We start from the raw sequence: 22,155 nt of genomic DNA, 5'->3' as shown, positions 1-22,155 counted from the left end.
TTCCTCTGCGCTGAATCATGGAAGTCGCTCTAGAATGCTACCGCACCAAACACACAGCCTTCTTTCCCCACTTCGCTCTTCCTGCAGTCCAGCTGAAGACAAACTTTAGTATTTGAGTGTAAAGCATTAAATATAGAGAGCCTGTTCTTCTGGTGAAGTCACTGCCCCTGTGGAGGCTTCAAAATCAGAGCAAGATACTTCCATGTACAGGCTACCCCCTACCCCTCTGGTGAATGTAATCTTAGATACCAAAATTTAACGATGCAGTCTCCAGAAAGGCAGATTTTCCACGTCAGCCGTTTGTACCCACAGGCTATGTGAACACTGCCACGCTTTGCCTAAGAATAAACACAGGAGAGGGAAAAAGGCAAGCATGTATGCACACTCTTCTTGTGTGAAGCCGGGCAGCCTTGCTTCACGCGTATGCAGAGATAGCAGGGAAGGGTCAGAAGAGAGCGGCGTGACGTTTTTTCTGCGGACTTACCCTGCAGGTCACCACGGCCGCCGGCCATGTGCATCCATGAAGACACGTACGTTCACGTTCACCGTTCAGCTCTGTACAACAGGAGTACAAGACTGTGCCTAAAAGGGGAAATTTAAACCCTCCTTTAGCAGATTTTCAGTGTAATTGAAGGGGGGAGGGGGAGGTGTTAGCTTTTTCTTGTTTGGTGTTTTGGGTTTTTTTTTTTCACGGTGAGGGTGATCAAGCACTGGCACAGGTTTCCCAGGGAGGTTGTGGAGTCTCCATCCTTGGAGATATTCAAAAGCTGCCCGGACACGGTCCTGGGTGACTGGCTCTTGGTGTCCCTGCTTGAGCCGGGGGGGTTGGACAAGATGGCCTCTGGAGGTGCCTTCAACCTCAGCCATTCTGTGACTCGGTTTCCAATATTGTATCAGCTTTAGTACATTCGGTCACACTAAAATCTTCATTAAAGTACCATTAAAGCTTAATTTGAGGTTAAATATTATGACTTCCCTAAGAAGTTCTGAGATGTACCTGTATGCCACAAGCCTTGACACCTAGCCAAGTTACTCCATGCCACCCTCACTCCCCAGCCTCCCCTGAGGCTGCCTGCCTCCCCCCGCTACAGTCTTCGGGGGCTTCCCACACGTTCAGGACCGAGTTCGTGCCCCTCCCGTCCAAAACCACCGCCTCCTCCTCGGCGGAGCCCACCCAGGGCTGCCCCGGGGCGGACGAAGGAGACGGGAAGGAGATGGCGGCAGGACCCGGGACCCAGCGGCCCTCAGCGGCCCTCAGCGGCAGCCAGCCAATCACTGCTCAGGGAGCGGCCCGCTTTGGCCAATCAGCGCACTCCCTAGCCAAAGGCGCGCTGAGGCCCGCCACATGGGCCGCGGAGCCCGAGGCGGGGAGCCGCCATGTCTGACTGGGACACAAGCAGCGACGAGGATGCCGGCGGGCCCGGCCGGCCGCCATCTTCTGCGGCCGCCGCTCCCGTGTGCCGGCCGCCATCTTCTGCCGCCCCCGCCGCCGCTCCTCTGTGCCGGCCGCCGCTCCCGTCGCAGAGTCGCGCCGCCGTAGAGGGCGGCGGGGGACGAAGGAGCGCTGAGTGGCGGCGGGAGGCGGCGGCCGGCCTCGGAGAGGAAGAGCGGGGGCCTCGAGGCGCTGGAGGCTCCCGCGGCCCGGGGGAAGCGGCGCGGCAGCGGCCGCCCCGAGCCGCCGCCGGCCAAGCTGGGAACGCCGTGGCGCCCCTCTGCTTCCACCTCGATAACGCCCTGGTCGGGGCTCTCATAGGTAATAACGGCCGCACGCACACCCCCCCCCGGGGGGGCTTGGCCCGCTGAGGTGAGGGGGGAGGAGGAGAGGACCCGGCCGCGGAGAGGTTTGTTGGTGTGGGCCCTTGCTCCCTCCCTCTGTGCCCCGAGGAGGTGCATGGCTGCCTTCCAGCTCCCCGGCCGTGGAAAGGCCCCAGCCCCTTGCGATTCCCTTACACCTCTCTCGCCTGAGGATGGCAGGATGCTTTTGCAGGGTACTGGCTGAAAAGTGGAGCTCTACCACTGGCCAGGGTAGCTGAGCTTTTCCTCCCTAAAGTGGTTGGGTTGTTGTCAGTTTCTCACGGCCAGCAGTCTGTAAGTGGGCTGAAGCCCCTCTCCAGTCATGTGGAGGAAGGGTGGCTCTTGAGCTGGTTTTGCTGCTCCATCTCTTCAACTGAGGTGTCTCCCCCCCTCCCCCCTCCTGCACCTTGTGTTTGGTTAATGGCCAAAAAAGTCACCTGCATTTTCCAACAGTTCAGTGTCACAAGTTCTTTTATTTATGGATGCGTGTGCTTATATGAAGGTCTTAGGTTTTGGTCACAACCGAAATGCTTAGAGTTACCATGTGTAGTTTTTCACAGTTTGGCCTAAATCTCTATAATAGCTTAAGTGTATCTTTATAACAGGTCGGGGTGGAACTAAAATAAGAGAACTTGAGGATTCTTCAGGTTCCAGGATACAGGTACCATGTGCTGTGTGTCATCCAGGCCTGGACTCTGTTGGGAACATACTCGGTTTTGCTTCCATGCTTCAGAATTACTGCAGCAAATTGAAGGGTGTTGCAGTGGCTGTAATAATTCTATTCTGTTACAAGAATTGGGAAAAAGGAAGTGGAATTGAGGGTGCAACTTGACTGGTATGTGAAAGTAGGAAAAGCTTACTGTTTTGGTTGGGGTTTTTTTCTTTACATATGCATTTGTTTTCCTTTCTTTCACAAAGGGAATTAAAGGGCCTTTTCCTGGGAAGAGCAGTTAAAATTCAGACAAAAAAAAAAATCAAAGATTGTTTTCAGTATGTTTTCTCATATGATGTTTGTCTTTGCAGTATTAAAAAAACTTAGTAAGGTTTTATGAATGTAGGTTATAAAGGGAACCTATGAAGCTGAAGTAAAGATTTTTGGCAGCGTTGCTGTGCAAAACAAAGCCAAGATGTTGATTGACGATGCTGTTACAAGATCTGGACAAAACTACATTAGAGGTGGGACTGAGAAAGGTAAGAAATGTGGTTTTGGGAAAAAAAAAAAAGAAAGACAATGGATTGTCTTTCCATACATTCGGTAGTTTGCTGGAGTGTTTTTATATTAGTATTTTACTAAAGTGAGTTAACTCTCACCTTGTTCTTGGGCAATGGCATACCTCCTTAGAAATACCTAGACATCCTCCTTTCTCAGCTATGAACAGTTTCCCGCCCTCAAACTGCCAGACTTCTGTGAAAATCTGTTCCTGTGTGTTTTCAACAATTTTAATGAATGCAGAATGTTATACTACTTGGTTTCTTGCATTATCTGTCCAATTCCCCTGAAATACAAGTATTGGTTCTAGTTTAAGTTTTAATGTAGTATCTGTGCAGTATTAAAATACGATAAGCTTTTATAAATGTAGTCTATGTACTAATGTACCATGTACTAATTATAGCATGGGCAATGCTGTTTTCTTACTACTTCATGGGAAGTTAGCATTTAAGATTTGATGTCGCACATCATGCCTCACTTTACTAGGCTTTATTGTGTTAACTTTGTTACATGGATATATGAGTAATGATTGTATGTTGAAGCGCTGCTTATGTTACTGGTATTTGTCTTGCATGTGCTCCCAACAACTTTTTGCACGGGCAGACAACATCCATAGTTGTTGATCTGAGGCACTGATGAAGAAGAAGGGATCTGAGACTTGTGTTCCAGTGTTAGAATAAGGAATGGAGTAGCTGTGAGTTTTGATTTTAGAAGTGCCCTAGAAGGTGGATGAGTATGTTTCAAGAGGCTAGAAATAGTTAACACTTCCTTAGTATGTGTGTCTGCGTTTTCCCTGTGTTTCCTGCTTTTCCACTAATACATAATTGTGTTGCCATTTTTATCTTCAGTGTAAAACCTTTCTTACAAAGTGTTAACCTCATCAAAAAAGTAGAGAGTGTAACTACACTGAGACTTTATTGTGGTGTCATTGGATGCTTTAGAAGAAAACCTTGCTCTTGTAGCTGTTAAAAATAAAGCTTTCTGTCTGCACATCATCTGCTGGGTTCACAAGTTTTTCAAAAGCCTGCTGTACAACAAGCCTTATTTATAGGTGGAGGAGCAGCATTTCAGAACCTGTCATTACTTTCTTTAAGTAGCTAAAGATGTGATGTGCTTCTTTTTTTATCAGAACTGGATTTGTACATGTTTTACTGATGTTTCAGGCTAAGACCTGGGAAAGAATTTTCTATTTAAATGCTTCACGCCTATTCAAAATCACGTAAGAGGCCTTACAGTAGAAAAAGAAAATAAGGTGTTTGTGGGTTTTTGGAGGTGGGGTGGGAGTGTGTGTCTCCCTGACCCTGCCAACAGATTCCATGAAACAGCAGCATTTTGGTACTAACTCTGCAGGACAAATCTTGGACATTATCAAGCCTGAAAATAACCCAAAGAAACCAGTGATTAACTGGGCCTCTCTTCGAGAAAACAAAGCTAAATATGAAGCTATGAAGTGGGCAGGTTAGTTTTAATATTTTGATTGTATGGTACTTGTCTTTATACCATAAATCTGTTTGAATGCTTAAATGTTTTTACTTTTTGCTTTGAGATGACTGAATCTTTCAGTGTCCAAATTAGTTAAGTATTTGCAGTGAAGTGACCACATCAGCATAGTCATGGAGGACACTGTAGGTGCTGTGCGAAGACTTAAACTTCCTATTCAATTGGTATTTTTACTTCACCCTTTAAAAATGCTGTTATTTTGTATGTGGCCACAGCAAAAATCTGAGAATTGTTAAATATTATGCTATATATATTAGTAGAAATTACTTCAGAATTTGAAATGTGGGGAAGTGATTCTTTTGCAGATACTTCAGTGTTTGTCTCAGACTTCATCTTTTACATGAACAGCAATAGTCTTCCACCACTTTTGACTAGTCTCCTAGTACAGGGCACTGTTTGGCTTTTGAGATTTCCATCTTAAGCTTTAGAAGACTTGCCCTGAACCTGTAGCATTTCTTACTGTCTTGAGTTTACTTTTTCTCATTGTTTAAGACTTGCCTCCAATTGAGAAAAACTTCTATAAAGAATCATCAAGGACTGCATCTATGTCACAAGAAGAAGTGGAACTATGGCGGTAAGAACATTTCTATAGGGAATCATCTGCTTGGCAAAAATAACTTAAGGTATAAAGGCCAGAAAGTGGGAGATGAAATACTGAGACAGCAACTTTAATGTTAGGGTCTTGTAATAAACTAGATCTTCTTAGGAACTCTTTCTTAGGACTTAAACTCTAACTAGCAGATGGGGTATTATTAGTTGCTTGGAAAATTAACATTAGGGATTAATTGCTTCTCTAAAAGTGTTTCATCTAGTTGACTTTCAGAAGGGACAAAAATCAAGACCATTCATTGGCTTTTGGCTGTTTCTTTGCATTTTGTGAGACAGCATGTTCACGTTTTCTAGGTCCTTCCAAATACGATTGTTCACATGTTGAATACCTCTTGGCTACCATTTTTCCCCCATATATTTTAGTCAAATACCATCTTCAAAACAAATTTCAAGTTCTGTTACTGTTGTCTTCCTATCCGTCTAGTCTTTACAAGTACATCTGCTGAGTACATGCCTCAGTTAACTGTATCCATTCATTTTGATCCAGCAATCTACATGATTACTTTGCAAGAAAAGCAGATGATCTGTTTCAAGTGATTTGGTTCAGGCCCTGGTAATAGTTTCAACCCTTTTCAGTAGTTCTAATGAAGCTGGTGAACATTCTTGAATCATTACCTTTTATTACTTTTCTTTTTGCATGGTGTCTGGTTTTCCTCTTGCATGCCCACCAGAGAAAGGTTGCCACAGTGAGCAAAGCATGGAATTGATGCCCATTTCCTTGAAGTATAGGTATATGTTACTGTCAGAGCTAGTCAAGAGCAACAGAACATTGTTCTGTAGGTTCAGAACATGCATTGAGGAATAGCACTTGTGTGATAATGGAATGTTTTTCCTTTTTCATCTAATTTATTTGCTTTAAGGGAAAAAAGACTAATTGAAAAAAAAAAAATTTGTAAACATGAGGAGAGGTTGAATTACCCATTCTTTTCCTAGCCCACACCCTGCTTGAAGTAAAACTATTTGCTGAATGCAATCTTCAGAAGAGTACAGGACTGGAATGAAGATAAACTACTTATGCATATTAATACCTCTTAATTGGGGGTAGCCTCAGAACCTCAGTTTTTAATGTAGCTTTTTGTGTGCATTGTTGTATTTTGGGTTTTGTTGGGTTGGGATTTTTTTGGGTTGGTTTTTTTTTTTTTTTTTTCAGTTTGTCTTACTGACAACGTTCTTTTTTCTAAACTGTTCTGTTTGTATTTTCTAGAGCATCCAGGAAGCTGCTCTGAAAATATTTCAGGAAGGCTTTTGTCAGAATATAGAGTTCTGACAAAGAAGTCCAATCCATTCCTCTGAGATCTGGGTTGTCTTTAGGTTTAAAAACTTGTCACAGTTATTTAATTTGTAATACAGTATAATTGAAGTCTGATATGACAGGACTGCAGTTCATGTTAATAACCACATATAACTTCAAATTAATCATTCTTAAGAAAGAATGGTAATTGATGCCTCCAGGAGAAGTATTTCTGTAGTAAGACTTTCTTAAAAGTTAGAAGAAGAGTTAGAAGTCTCATTCAAGAGCCTGAACTTGTTTTCTGTTGTTCCAGGAATTTAAAAAAAAAAAAAAAAGTCAGAAAGGCAGTCTTTTGTGTTAGCTCTACTTTTTCAGATAATGAGACTTTAAAGCAATTGCATTTCTTTAATTCTATACAGGAAAGAAAATAATAATATAATCTGTGATGACTTAAAAGAAGGTGAAAAACGCTGCATTCCCAATCCTGTTTGTAAATTTGAAGATGTATTTGAGCATTATCCTGATATTATGTCTAATATTAGGAAAGTTGGTTTTCAAAAGCCTACACCAATTCAGGTATTTCTTCAATTTTAACGACTCTTTAACTAAAGCTCAAGAGAAAAGTATATTTAAGTCTTTGTTGGTTTATATTAGTCCCAGGCGTGGCCGATCATACTCCAAGGAATTGATCTTATTGGTATAGCACAGACTGGTACCGGGAAGACATTAGCCTACTTAATGCCTGGATTCATTCACTTGACTTCACAACCAATGTAAGGATTGCTCACATGTCTGACTTGTTTAGCTGTGGGTACTTCCCCCCGCCCCCACCCCCTACATGATGGTTTTGTAGTAAAGAAGATAATAAATCATAAAGTGGAAAAAAAATTATAAACCTGGTGGAATAAGTACCAAATCTGTCACCATAGATTCTGTTACTGAGAAAGTCTAGAACAGTATAAAAATAGTCAATGTCAGATGCGATGGACTTTGCCTAGCCCACATTCTAAAGATGCTTTATTGCAGATCCAAAGATCAGCGTGGGGGGCCAGGAATGTTAGTCCTTGCTCCCACTCGAGAACTGGCACTTCAAGTAGAGGCAGAGTGTTTGAAGTACACGTACAAAGGAATTAAAAGGTAATCTTACTTCTCGCTTGCTTGTTAAGTAATATTTTTTTTTTTCCTACCGCTTGTGGCTTAATTCACCTACTAAAATTGCATTTGCTAAGAGAGGAGGGGAAGGTAGTAAATGCAGACTTTGTATTTCCCCAGTTTTTAGAATGCCTGTTTTCACTACTCTTATGGTGAAAATCTATTTCTTATATAGTTGGAGTTCTATGTGTTGTAGCTTTGTTGCTTCTGTCCTTCTGTGTGGACAGCTGAGAAGAGTCTGGCTGTGTCTTCTCAGCATCTTGCTGTTAGGTAGTTGTAGACAGCAGTAAGATCTCCCTGAGCCTTCTCCTCTTTCAGCTGAACAAGCCTGGTTACCAGCTTCTCACGTCATGCACTCCATCCCCTTGACCATCTTGGTAGCTGCCTGCTGGACTTGCTCCAGTATGGATATGTCTGTCTTGTAATAGAGGCAGGGGGTACAAAACTGGATATTGTGCTTGAGGTGTGGTCTCACAAGTACTGAGTAAAGGGGAATAATGAGTTCTTTCAACCTGCCGGCTACCTTCTCCATGGTACACAGCTGGCGCTCTTTTCTGTGGGGTTACACTGCTGAATAATGTTCAGTTTCTTGCCCGCCGAAGTCTTTTCTGCAAAGCCAATTTCTAGCATGTTGGCCCTCAGCCATTGGGGTAATTCCATCCCCATCTTTGCTTTTGTTAAACTTCATGAGATTACTGTCAGCCCATTTCTCTAGTTTTTTCTGGTTCTTCTGAGTAACAGCCTAGCCCTCTAGTGTATCAACTGCTTTCCCAGTGTGGTTTCATCCACAAACCTGCTGAGAGTGTAGATCTTCATTTAAAGTATTCAACAGACATTACTGTACTCTGAAACTTACTTTTAGGGCTCTCTGGTAACTTTGTATGGCATTCAGAATTAGTCTTGTAGTCATCAAATACTGAAATGTATGTTCTGCTTCCTTCCCAAAAATACTAAGGAGTTTTGCAGAACATGTTAAGTTTGTGTGTAAGCCTGATACCTTATCAAATGCGTTGATTGTTATAACAGCAAAACATCTGACTTTTGATGGTACTGTTTAGAAAATCATGCATCTTGTCATACGTTTGTCTATTTTGGTGTGAATATTTTCAGAACAACCCAAAACATACTCATAGCTTCATAGCCATCTTCCTTCCTTTCATGATTACTTTCACTGCAATTTCAGCAGAAAGCTATTGCTGAACTGTTGAGGGAGTATCATTCAGTGTTAAGTCCATTATTTACTGTGATACTATCAGTCGTCACATTTGCTGTATTCCTTCGTTTTGGTAATACCAGACAATACTTTTTAAAATGAAGCAACATGGTGGCATTTATTTGAAAAAGATTGACTTCAGATGAACCTTAATACACTGCTTCTGTAAAAAATTTTATTTTTCAGTATTTGCATATATGGTGGTGGGGACCGAAAAGGACAGATAGACGTGGTTACCAAAGGTGTGGATATTGTTATTGCTACTCCTGGCAGACTGAATGATCTTCAGATGAACAACTTCATAAATTTGAAGAGCATAACATACTTGGCAAGTAGCTGATACGGGATGAGTATTGCACCAGTTGGGAAATGGTTAACTTAGTGTGAACTTAAGTTTTAATGAAGTTTAAAGAAAACTTTTTAAGTCTTAATTACAATACATCTTAACATTGAGATTGGTGTTGGCAGGATGGTTCATACTTGCCATAACTGCATTGCAGATGTGGAATATTCCCTAGAAAAAAATAAAACAGGCTTCTAGCACAGTAAGCTAAACTGTTATCTCATATTAGTAATGTTTGCTGTTTTAAACTTCATTTTGTCAGGATCAGTTATTAATGGATGAAATGCTTTTCCCAAGTTGTCTTTTCCTTTTCTTATAAAGGTTAACAGTGACTCAAGTTCTTATTAGAACTTGTGCAGTAAGCACCAGAGTCACAAACAGTTAGGTATTTAAGTGTTTGGGTGACTGACTTTCTTTTGAGCTCAGTGGGAAAATAACGTTGTTATGAATCCTTGTCTTCATTCCATTCTTGCCTTTTGCTGTGCTGGACACTTAAAACCATACAAAGTATTTTGTAAAATACTTTCATATACTCAAATTATTTATGAGTTGTCTGTTTAACTGGCAATTTGTTGCCTAGTTTGACAACTTGGCCTGCTTTCCCTCCCTTATCTCCATCCCCACTCCCCTCTAAGGGTTAAATACTCATTATGCCGTAACGAGTTAGCTCCAATTCTAGCTAATAGTTGTGAGCTTACTGGCAAGGCTAGTGGTGGTATAGCATCATTAGAAATTTGGCCATCTAGAAAAAAAGAGGATTATTGGAAGACAGAAGACTAGCCTTGTGTAGAAGAGTAACATGTAATTGCTAAGCAGGAGGAAAAAAGGCATGAAAACCTGCTTTCTGAGAACTATAGGAACATTAGTAATCTTTCTCTGCCAAGGTGAGGTATGGTCATACTACAGGCATACGCTGCTTTGTAAAGCAAAGAGTATGTATGTAACCAAAATCAGATGTTTCAGTATGTGCAGGATATACTACAGTATGACATTACTAAAAAGAATTAGCTATCAAACTGAAAAATATGATGATGTAAAGCAGGAGAAAAACATTTGTTGTACTGTTAGCAGTTAAATATTTTCAGAATATTGATACCAGTGCAAGGACCGTGTTTTGCAAGGTGGTTAACATCTCATGCTTCAGACTTTCTGGAAATGCTGTGCTGCTTTAGGTCCCATATGAGAATTTGCACATCCAAAATTCTGGGTTTTTTTAATCTTATCATATATTTTTTCCTTGTAGTTTCTTGTACTCTTTAATACATAAGATGCTTTCACTGTCAATTTTCAGCCAACAAATAATTTAATCTTGAAGCCTTATTTCAGAGAAAAGAGAGGGATATTAGACTTCAACTTAACACCTTGGATGAAGAACACTCTTCACTGAAGAGCTTCATTTACAGTTTTCATTTAAAGATATTGTTGAGTCTTGTGAATGCTCCCAAAGTGCACTGAGTATTATTTCCTGGTATGATATAATTGTTTACCAAAGGCCTTCCAAGGTCAGAGACTGGGATACAATTGTTTGTTTAAAAAACAAAAAAAAACCCAAAAAAAACCAAACAAAAAAAAACCCCAAAACCACCAAAACAAAACAAAAAAAAACCCCAAGCCAAAACCCAAACTCTGTTAGAGTTAGTTATATTTGAATATACACTGTACACAAGGTATTCACCTGCCCTGGAGGCAGGGAATTTGTCTTCTTGCCTGACAGAACCATCAAGTTAGGTGCAGTCTTGATTCAGATTTTTAGGAACCCATTTATTCAAGATATGCTGTTTTTCATGATTTCAGAAGAAAGACTGGGAAATTCTGTCATATATGGCCTGATTATTTACAGTACATGTCATTTGAAGATTGCTTTGTGTTTTGCTGTGTTCAGTGTAAATTGGTATTCGTTCATCAGTAATCTCAGTGCTTTTTTTCTTTTGACTTTATGCTCATGAAGCAGAAGGAAGGAAATTGGAGTTGTGCATGAATAATTGGGAAGCATTTAGGCGAAAGAATATACTAAAAACATATACATATATATATCTCTATATATAGAAAAATCATGAAGTAGGATATGGAAGGTAGATTGGAGTCATCCTTTTAGTCTTCAAATACAAAAAAAAAAAGTGTAAAACTTACCAATAACTAATTTAAAACAGAGGAAAGAAAATAATTTTCACATGAAGAACTGGCTTGTAAGAATTTCTTGCCAAAAAATAGAACTGAAATGAATAATATTAACAAACAAGTAAATATGTATAGATAACAAGAAACCTAAGATTATGTCAGCTGAGGGGAGATACAGCTTATAAATCAGGACCTGGCTATGAGGCATTTGGAAAAAATAGTGCTAATTTCTATGTTATATCTACTACATACAGCCTTTATTTATTTATTTATTTATTAAGCCTTTATTTGTTTGTTAAGCAGCTATCAGAAATAAGGAAAGTAAACTTCACTACACTGATCCATCTAATACACATACTTACGTGCTTTCTTCTCCCTTTGCAGCAAAGTACCAGTGTGCTTAATAGCTTAGAAAGCTTCTGCTGCTGGAAGGGACATAGTAGCCAACTCTGTATACAAAATTAATGATGTTTCAGCCTTGCCATTGTATTAGAATCCAAGTCGTTAATGAAATCTCCGTGAGTCCTTTGAAGATTAAGAGAATTAAATTAAGAAATAGAATTCTTGTCTTCTGTCTCTCAGCTGATGATTTGTTATTATTTCAGAGATCTACATAGATAATGTACTAAAAACCTTTAATAGAATAAAACATCTGAAAAGAATGGAACAGCAAAATAAGGACAGTAGAAAGGGATTATCATCAAAGTCTTATGTCTCCACATAAGTGACTAGAAAATGTCAGTACTTAAAAGCATGATCCATAGAACTTTGATTTATATAAACGCTATTTGAAAATTAAAGGAGAAAAATTAGTCTTGGATGGCAGCTGCCGCCTTTGTATGAGACTCTGAAAACATTCACAAGTGTGTTTGTATATTAGAAAAAAAGTCAGTTCCAAACAGTTGTACTCAGACGTTCAGCTCACTTGTTCCAGATGAAACAAGTTTGAGCTCTGGGAGTTCTACAGTGTCCTAGTGTGAGCCAGAATGTATGGTCTGGCTTTTTTCCTACTTCTAATGAGGAACTAAATTGATAACTGATATTTTGATCTGGTACGAGATCTCTAACAAGGTAGAAGTGAGATTTCCCCTTTAAATTACCAAAAATGTCTTACTTAAAGTGTGTTGTGTGGGGTCCCCCCCACCCAGGTTTGGTTGGTGTTGGTTTTGGTTTTTCTCTCTCTCTCTCTTTCTTTTTTTTTTTTTTTTTTTTTTTTTTAAATTCTGTGCTTAGTTTTAGGCACCAACCAAATTCTTGTTAAACAAACAGTTGTAGTTTCTTCTTCATTGACTTTTAAGTGCTCTTAAAGGTGCTGTGGATTTTCTTGTTCTGCCTGCAAATGTATTGCTAAATGAAAAAGCCTCAAGGAAATTGGAGAGGTAAAATAGAAGTTGAACAGGTTTTGCAATACATTATGGAGTGAATTCTGCAATTAAAATTCTTACCATTAAAATGGTCTGCTATGTAATGTCTGCTGAAACCCTTATCTAAGGTACTAGGCACAATAAATAAAGTTGTTCTGAGCAGGTTTTAGATGAGGCTGACAGAATGTTGGATATGGGATTCGAACCTCAGATAATGAAGATCCTAATAGATGTGAGGCCTGACAGACAAACTGTTATGACAAGGTATGTAAGCATAATAGTGCTCAGTACTTGAACACTGTAAACATAAGATTATTGAACAAGTAAACTTCAAAACAAGTGTGTCATTTTTATTACAACTTCTACCAGCCTAAATGGGAATGGCACCAGTTTTCTTTCTAATTCTGCCTAGTCAATCCTAATGAGTCATTTGACAATTTTATTTTCATTTTGTACCCCTTGTCTGATGTTTTACATCAGCTATAAAAACAACTGAGTTCTTCCCAAAAAGGAAGGTGTCCTGGGAGTGCTAGAATTTGCCATAGCAATTTGAAATGCCAACTTCCATTTTTTCATGTAGGACCAAATGTGCATCCTAGCCTTCTGATCAGTATCTGTGCTAGGCTGTACCCGGATTAATTTTGCAATTACGCAGCTTTTGGGAGCTTAACAGTAGAATAATCCAACATAATTTTTGTTATAGTATTTTGCATTGGAGCTATTGTTTTAGAGATAAAAACTGACTAGAAACTTATTAGGTATCATTGAACTACTAAACTCACTTTTGGCTTCATTAGAAAGGCTCCTGAACTGTTGCCTGTACTTTTAACCTAGAAAGTTATCTTTAAAGCTTGAGTACTCTTTACTAATGACTCATTAAGATTATTTCTAAATGTTATATAAACTCACTACTGTTATTGCAGACTCAAGTGTTTCACTGGTGTATAAGAAAGAAAGAAGAATGTGATGAAATTAATGAATTGGAGAAGGTTTTGCACTCTATTCTTATGTGCTTCTTTTCACTTCCTGTTTAGTGCTACTTGGCCTGACGGTGTTCGTCGCCTAGCAAAATCTTATTTGAAAAATCCTATGATTGTATATGTTGGCACTCTTGACTTAGCAGTAAGTTGTTCTGTTCCTGAGCCTTTTTTTTTTTTTCTTTTTTTTTTGAGAAGAACCTACAGTTAAACCAGGGAATATTTTGCTTGTAACTGTATGTAAGTAAATGCATGTAACATTAAAATCAATCTGAACTTTGAAAAAACAGCTCCATATTATTCTTCTAAAGCACCATTAAAAGCTTAGAAAGAACTAAAAAAAAAAAAAAGTAGAAAAAAATTTGTTCTTATGTTTCTGTAACAAGATCTTGAAGTCCTAGATCTTCAGTAGAAGAGGTCACAATCAACAAGTATCAATCAAATTGAACTTTGAATATTGTACTTCACAGCGCCACGTGTTCTTGCCTGAGCCCTTGTTTTTACAGCCTTCACTTCTGTTCAGCAAGTTCTTGTTCCTTACTCTTCTTTCTGAAGGTTTTCCTTCTAATGCATACAGATCCTTATCTGGACCTGTGTTTCTTAACTGCTGCTTTCTCAAAGGGAGTGGAAGCTCTGTACTAAACTCCTGAAGGGCACTTGTCTAGAGCAGGAATGTACATGTTGGAGTAAGAACTGTCTTTAAAGTCCAAAACTTCTAATATGTAGGTGTAGTTGCATACTTGTCATGCTTGTGCAGCAATGTGTAGTTGGCTCCAGTACCAGCAGAGTTTACAGTAATAGTAGTTCTTCCAAGATCTCTGCATCCTGGTCCAGAGATTGCTTTGAGTTTGGTTCTTAAATTACAAAATTTTTCTTTTCAGTTCCACTTTTTTTAGTGATAGGGAATGAGGAAACTTAGTATCCAGTACACTTGTAGGTAGAAATACGGGGGGGAAGTGTACTTTTTATCTGTTCTGTTCAGAGCTATGCTTTTATCAAAGGGCATTACTTGTCAAAGACAGAGGATGGGAATTTGAAAGATAGGAAGTGCAATTGTAGTTCTCCTGTCCGATGCATTAATCTCTTTTACAAGAGCTTCTCTTAATTGAAGAGGTGACCTCTGGGGGGGAAGGGTTCCCACACGGAGAGAGAATCTTTCTATGTACTGGACTGATTGTTCAACCCTTGCCACAAAATCATGATGCAGTGCCATGAGAATGTCTAGACCTTTATACTACTTGCATAGTATACCTTAGACATTCTGTGGCAACCTTCAAATATAAGCAAAGTTTTATTTACAAACTGTTGTTGGAAGAATTGAACAGAACTGATAATTTCAAATAGATTACAGAATCTTCTTTAAAAGCTTGTCCTTTCAAGTAAGACTGCTGTTGTTCCAACTTGCTCTGGATTAACATAAAATATACTCTAAAGTACTTCAATCTGATTTTCACTAATACTAGGAATATTTATTTCACCTCACTGGTCTGCTAATCTGTACCCTCTAAATCTCTGCAAATACATGATTTGGCAAACTGCTTAAAGATCAATTTTACTATTCTAAAGCAACTAGGAAACAACAAATCTGCATTGTTTGGATTCCAAACTGATATATATTTTGGTTTTAAAATAGTTTTTTCATGGTATCATATTACTAGTTTTATAGTACCGTAATATGAGAATTAACAGAAATGGTATTATTCTAACCTGTTTCTACTTAACATCCCTTTTTGCTGTTTAACAGGCAGTAAATACGGTAGAACAGAGAGTTATTGTTATCGCTGAGGAGGAAAAGAAAGCTTTCATGCAATATTTCATTGACTCTATGAAGCCAAAAGATAAGGTCATCATTTTTGTGGGAAAAAAACTTACGTATGTAATCACTTCCCAACATTACATCTGTTTGTTTTTTCTAACAGAAATACTGGATAGTTTCTTAGTTCACATAATAATTACCAAGTGTAACAGCTTGTATCAACAATGTGCTGGTAGTAGTAATATTTTTATTTGTTTATTTATTCATTTATTCGTTCCTCCAGACTGACTGGTAGTTTGTATCGTTTTCAATATCATTAATGGTGGTGGTAAATCTCAACTTCACATAGTTAAAGTAGATGTTAAGGTTCTTGGGGATACATTAATGCGATGTACTGTTTACTTTCATAGGCAGCTGGTGCATACAAGACCTGATTGGTGGGGCGTTGGTCGTTGTACCATACCTGAGCTTTTTGAGTGAACAACACAAAAAATCATCCATTGTTTTTCCTGCATATAAATAAAAGCAAACATTTATGTGGGGAATATTCTTGCTTTCATACTGTTTTATAATAAATATCAGCTGACCTAGATAGGGTTTTGTCCTTAGGCACACGTTTAGCTTTTATTGTCACATTATTAGGTTTTGGAACTAAATCTAGATGCTGCACTCTTCTTTTTTTTTTTTTTTTCTCTCCTTTTAAGAACCATTGTTTTATTTCATCTTAGAGCTGATGACTTAGCAAGTGACTTTGGTCTCCAGGGAATTCCAGTACAGTCACTTCATGGTAACAGGGAACAGTGTGATCGAGAACAGGCTTTAGATGACTTCAAGAAAGGTACGTTTGTACTGAAGTACTGGTTTGTTTAGCCCAGGTTTTTAAAGTTTGTCATGTGCAGGACTTTGCCTATTTATAAGTGCCATGTCTCTTCTGTACCATAGAAATGAAAATATTAAAGAGCTCTGGATGATATGTTTACTTTGTTAATTTGACAAAACAAAACAGTGAACAAAAAGAGATTGCTCTTAAATAAAATTTGGAATGTCCAAGAGTTAAATTATTTAAAAGTAAGACTTATTTTATTTTTTAAATCTCTGTGGAAAAGTCAGTATTTTCTTAGTCTACAGAATGGTAAATTTAAGTGTCAAATGATGGTGCTTTCAGTGAAACAGTTCTGTTCTTGATTATGCCAGTAGGGTTATACTTTGGGGTTATGTGATCACATGTTAACAAAGAATAATCCTATGATAAGGATGCCAGCTGAGAATATAGTTGTTGGAAGTTTCTATTCTTTTCACAGACCCTTTATATCAGCTAGGCATGTTTCTTGCTTCCTCTGCACCCTGCTGTTCTACTTGTGAAATACAAATAATAGTAAGATGACATTTCGAGTGCTTACTTACCACCTTGTATTTGAAGTTAACTCAGTGTGATATGCCACAAGCATATTTTTCCTTTATGTGTTAAGAATAAGTGCATTATATACTAGAAGACCAATAGACTGGAGTATATTTTCTGTTTATTCTATAAACTCCCACTCTCTTTCTCTGTTGTACTTATTTTAGGCAAAGTCAGAATACTGGTAGCTACTGACTTGGCATCCCGTGGCCTTGACGTGCGTGATATTACTCATGTTTTTAACTTTGACTTCCCTCGCAACATTGAAGAATATGTTCATAGAGTAGGTCGTACTGGAAGAGCAGGGTAAGTGTTTACAAGAAAATAGTAATATATTGTCAATATTTTATGCGCTGCATAGGTGTTCTTTTGTCAAATGCTAGAGCTACAGGTGATGTATAGTGGGGGAGTGAAGACTCCAAGTCTATCAAAGTATATTTTAGATAATAACACCCTGCTTTATGTTTTGAAATTGGTTCACTTTTAAATTTAAGGCAAACAAGTTTTCCACTTTTCTGTTATTTCATTGAAGTGGATGGAAATCAGAGATGTTTGAAAGCTAGTTTAAATGTGGGGAAGAATTACAGTTCAAAACAACTTCGGTGTAGATACTCTGAAGTGTCACTTCCTTGTTTGTCTCTCCATGAGCTGAGCTGTTTAGTTTCTTAGACAGTCCATTGGGAAAAAACATAGATAAATTCAAGGTTTTCAGCCTATCATGGTGGTGTAGTTGGGTGTTAGGACTTTTGAATGCTGCTTTCCCAGGCTGGCACAAGAGTGATTTTTCTTGTGTATGTGCTTATTTTAATCATTATATGAATGTATGTCTCTTCATACTTACATATGTTGTCTTTATGCTAGGTTTATTGTCTAAAAGTCTTAAATTAGTTGTGCCTTTGCTCCATTTTAGGTGAATTGCTGTATTCTGATCTTTATGAAAAGTTGCTTTCTGTCATGCGCATAGTAAATACTCAAGCCAGTTTTATCTACCGGTTCGATAATACTGCCTGTAGTACAATTTATGACTGTGTAGGTCAATAGGAAAAGCCTAGCAGCAGTTGTTTTGAGGATCAACAGTTATTTCATTCCTTGTTTAGACGTACTGGGGAGGCAGTAACGCTTGTCACTAAGAGTGATTGGAGGGTTGCATCTGAGCTGATTGAGATTCTGGAAAGAGCAAACCAAGTAAGAATACATCTTACTGGGTAAGATTTATATTGGTTCTGGGTTACCACCTGAAACTTTCTTGGTGAGTGTTTTTAATGTCTCAGGCAAAAAATGGGTGCTTAAGTCTCTCTTGTCCTGGATATCCTTAGCTGTATTTTACCTTACAGATGAGTCCCAGCAAAGAACAGGGAACTTTAATCAAAGCCTTCCATGTCCAAAGAAGAAAAAACAAACATAGATGCACATGGGATCTATTTTATTTCATAGTATTTTATTCCAGTCTTTCACTTCTGGACACATGTACCAATGTTATTATTTAACAGTGTAAATATTAACAATATTTGTATCAGAAAAAGCTAAGCTATCTTTCAGTTTATTATATCTGACAGTTGTGATATCTGCATGTACTTTTCCAAACTATCTTTCTTACAGATGTTTGTAAATAGTATGGGAAATAGGACTGGAATATGATTTGTTTCTTTATTTTAAAGAAACATTCTTTTCTTGCTACCATATCTGAGAAGCCAGAGGCAATTATGTTGCAATTATGTTGCTGTTTCTTGCTGTAACAAGAAACAGTATTTTGCCTGATTTATAGTAAACCCCCAGTTCATGCCCTGACTCAAGTTGAAATTTTAAATTTTTTTTTTTTTTTTGAGTGATGGGAGTTTGAGTACAAACTGAATTGCTTTTACCGAGGACATGTGGTTGTTATTGTAGGCACTAACTCAAACTTTAAACCCCGAGTTAGAACTTCACCTGAATCTTCTGTTTTACAACTCTTCTTTGAAAGATATGCCACTTATTGCAAACGTGATAAGGTGCTTTTGAGGGAGGAAAAGAAAAAAAAGAGTTGTCCCCTGATAACTTCTTAAAGTTGCAGGGTTTGGGTTTTTGTTTAGGGTGGGGGTTTTTTTGTTTTGGTTTTTGGTTTGGTTTTGTTTGGGTTTTTTTTTCTTCAGAAAATTTAAGAGATTAAACCAGTAATGATACTTGGAAGCCAGTTAAATAGAACTTAGAGCTCATTTGTTCTGAGTCAGCTGTTACCATCCATGCATTGTCTCCTGCTGCAGACTGCGAAGTTCCCAAACTTTTAACGTGTGTGAGTTCAACTGGGAACGAGTTCAGAGGAGAAAAGAGCATCTCTGAATCCTTACTTTCAAGGGTAACTGTTAGTCACAATATTATTCTCAGACTTTTAGTTATAGCTGATAGAAGGCAAGTATCCATACAGCCAGGGGTTTTTTTCCTTATGACGGTGAAAATATCATTACTTCAGTCTTAAAGCATCATGCAAAAGGGAAGGAGAGCAACTGAAAACATGGTCTGAAGGTTCAGAATACTTCAATTTCAAAACAAGTAAGGTGCATTTGTTAGCCAAATGTTTTCCATGATTTTGAATGTACAGATAATCTCCCTAAAGAAAAACAGGTACAACAGAAAGATTGCTGTATCATGCTGCAGGGATCTTTATAGATAAGCTTATTAGGAAGCATGGACAGATTTATTAGGGAATCAGGCAGAAGAACGCTGATCTCTCTAATACCAAGAGTGTTACATAAAAATTCTGGCATCTTTATCCTTTTTGGTTTTCTCATTTGGACTACCGTACCTGGCTTTTACGTTTAGCAGATACACAGATTGTCCATGTAAAAAACTTGCTGGATGTAGATGCTGGATATTACCTCACTGAGATTTTTATGTTCCATATCCAGGCTTCTTCCCACTCTTTTCTTGTGTCCGCTCAAGAACAACTGTTGCAAGAAATTGTTGCAATTTTAGTTGGAATAAATTCTGTTTCATGCTGTAGGAGAGGATCTGATCTGATCCTGAGGAAGAAAATTATCCAGTGCTTCAACTGGATAGTAATGTTGTCTCATTACTTCCTGTAATGACTTTCAGCTAGAGATATGCATCATTTTTCGCTTTATTTCTAAACAATGTCTAAAACTTAGGCAGAATAGACTGTTTCATAAGCATCCTGTTCTATGGACTCCGGACAACCAGGGCAGTTGTCTACCAGTCAGACCAATTCAGCACATAAAATGTATACTAATAAACTGACGCTTATGCCAGCTTAAGAAAAGTTGTTGATAGCAAATGGCAAGCATTGCTGAATTATAAAGCCTAACAAAAGAAGTTGGAACTGGAGGAATATACCTTCCTGCTCCACCAGGCCCTTTGTCATGGCTGCATTCCTCACCTGCGCAAGCATTGCCAGATCTAGGCGTTTCTAAGGAGACTTAACAGTATTTAAATTTGTTTGTACTGTACTGTTTGCACTGTATTTGTGCCACTGGCAGAGGGACAAAGCACAGAGGCTGAGCAATCACATTAATACCGTGCTCACACGCACTGCAGAAGCTTGCTCTTCACTCCGATCGGGACACTGATTCTGGACTGGGTATCTTCTAGCTGCTGCATGGCTACATGCTGTATCAGATTGTTGAAGCAGGCTGGCTTTGATAGATCAGTGATCTAAAACCTCTTCTGACAGTGTAGTCACCCATACTGCTTTTTGCAGTAAACATTGCATTAATGTCTGCATTATGCCTGATCTGGTTTAAGAAGGCTTGTTGGACACTGCCTTTGTTCCATGATCTGTAAGAATAGTATATAGTTTGTTTGGGGTTGGTTTTTTTTTTTTTTTCTTTCATTCAGTGATCAGTGTCACTCAACCCAATATAGTCTGTCTGTAATTCTTTGCATCTGGCCCCCTTCCTTACAAACATGAGTAACTCTGAGGTGACAAAGTGTGCAGATGATACACATAATTTTTTCCGCTAATTACAAACATGCCAAAAAGCACCACGGGTCTTGGTAAGATGCTCGTGCGACCTCCCGGTGGTGGGAGAACTGACCACTTTCTCGTGCCCTTCTTTTCTTTCTTTTAGCTTTGTTTTATCCATGTGAGAACCCTTCCTATGGCAACACTTTAAGTACCAAAGTTTCTCTTCAAAGGCTCTTAAAACTTCCAAAAGGAATTTAGTATCAATCATAATAGTGTAACTTTCAAATATATATGGTATGGTATCACCTTTTAGTGGCATGGGATGTTTTTTCCAGCTGTTCATTATCACTGAAAGATAGATTTCGATCTGAAATACAAATTTTTAATTAGCTGGTTATATGTTGTCATCAGATATGGTGATACTAGCATACATATGTAATTGAAAATCCAGGGACACTGTGCTGATTATTTTTCAGTATATTTCAGTATACTTTTATGTAAAAAGATTTCCCTCTGCATCTCTACAGAAAAGACAATCTGCAAAGTGACAGGAGCCAGATAAATAACAAAATCAAGTTCGGGAACACACAAATCAATAGCATTTTTGTAAAGCAAGAGTCTGAAAGTTTAGAATTACTTAAAACTGACCTTGTTCTTATGCTGCTTTCCTATCAGGTAGTTCCTAACGAGCTTATTGCAATGGCAGAAAGATACAAACAATTTCAAATCAGAAAAGAAATTGAAAAGGATATACGAAGACCTCAGAGAAAGCCCTCAAAGTAACTGTAATCCCTTGAAGTTACTGAAACAAAGTAAGTGATTATAGTTAGTGTTAGCATTTATGGGCTTGAATTTAGAAGTTTCTTTTGTCAGTTGATTGTTTTCTGTACCTGTCCCATTTAAATAAAATGTGTTTTAAAAATTGGCTTAGAAAAGAAAACCGGATTAACTTGTGTAGAAGTAAATCCAGTTTTGTGCTTGGACACTATTTTCACTTAAAAATGAATTTCATTATTTTTTTCTTGTGTGATGTGCATAACTTCTAAAGCCATTATCTACTAGTTAAAAACAACTATTGTGGGTTTGTTTTTTATTTATTAAATGCAGTATTAATATATAAGAATGTAAAACGTATTTTTTCTTTTTATTTTCAGAGAACTGGATTAGTGAATGTAAGCCATCTTTGTCAGTGTGGCTTCAAAGTACTGTACTTCTGCATTGATATGCCACATCTGCCAGTGGCATGCATAAGTATTTCCAAGGATAACTTAGTTATTTGAAAACCGCTCTGTTTGCAGTAATTGATGTTTGCTGAAGCAAGTTTTTTGGGTTTGGCGGAGGTTTTTAAATTATTTTAAAGCTTAACATTGGAAGTAATTTTTGTTAAGACTTGTGTCTCAAAGTTGGGTTTTTTTGAGAGAAGTCTGCATTTCCTTCTAATGGAGGAGAGCGTAACAAGAAGTATAAGTTTGTGGCTAACTGGAAAAAAAACAGTTTCTACTCTTGTTCTCATGGATGTAGTTTTCTAGCTTAAGGAGGAAAAAAACCAGAGTTTACTGGAGCAATGTTAACAAAGTCACGAAGAAAAGAT

The 22,155-nt window shown here is 38.3% G+C and overlaps 1 protein-coding gene across 1 annotated transcript; it reads left to right on the top strand.

Moving 5' to 3' along the window:
- The first annotated feature begins 1,377 nt into the window (after window positions 1–1,377).
- DDX43 (DEAD-box helicase 43) lies at window positions 1,378–22,112 on the top strand. Its single transcript, XM_052781718.1, has 17 exons — window positions 1,378–1,753; window positions 2,400–2,455; window positions 2,853–2,985; window positions 4,355–4,462; window positions 4,997–5,078; window positions 6,764–6,920; window positions 6,999–7,117; window positions 7,371–7,481; window positions 8,896–9,037; window positions 12,698–12,798; window positions 13,569–13,656; window positions 15,256–15,383; window positions 15,996–16,105; window positions 16,834–16,972; window positions 17,764–17,851; window positions 21,240–21,376; window positions 21,719–22,112. The coding sequence occupies exons 1-16, from the start codon at window positions 1,378–1,380 to the stop codon at window positions 21,345–21,347; spliced, it is 2,046 nt and encodes a 681-aa protein (XP_052637678.1). The 3' UTR covers window positions 21,348–21,376; window positions 21,719–22,112.
- Window positions 22,113–22,155: the final 43 nt, after the last annotated feature.

The sequence above is a fragment of the Harpia harpyja genome, chromosome 3 (genome assembly GCF_026419915.1).
Source record: "Harpia harpyja isolate bHarHar1 chromosome 3, bHarHar1 primary haplotype, whole genome shotgun sequence".
NCBI classification, from domain to species: Eukaryota; Metazoa; Chordata; class Aves; order Accipitriformes; family Accipitridae; genus Harpia; species Harpia harpyja.
The sequence above is the reverse complement of the archived record's forward strand: the minus strand, read 5'-3'. Positions and strand labels throughout refer to the sequence as shown.

Bases quoted from the DNA above. Each gene is read 5' to 3' on its own strand.
- DDX43 (XM_052781718.1), top strand. From the start codon at position 1,378: ATGTCTGACTGGGACACAAGCAGCGACGAGGATGCCGGCGGGCCCGGC. The intron at 4,463-4,996 runs GTTAGTTTTAAT...TCATTGTTTAAG, and splicing joins TGAAGCTATGAAGTGGGCAG to ACTTGCCTCCAATTGAGAAA. The intron at 16,973-17,763 runs GTAAGTGTTTAC...TTCCTTGTTTAG, and splicing joins GGTCGTACTGGAAGAGCAGG to ACGTACTGGGGAGGCAGTAA.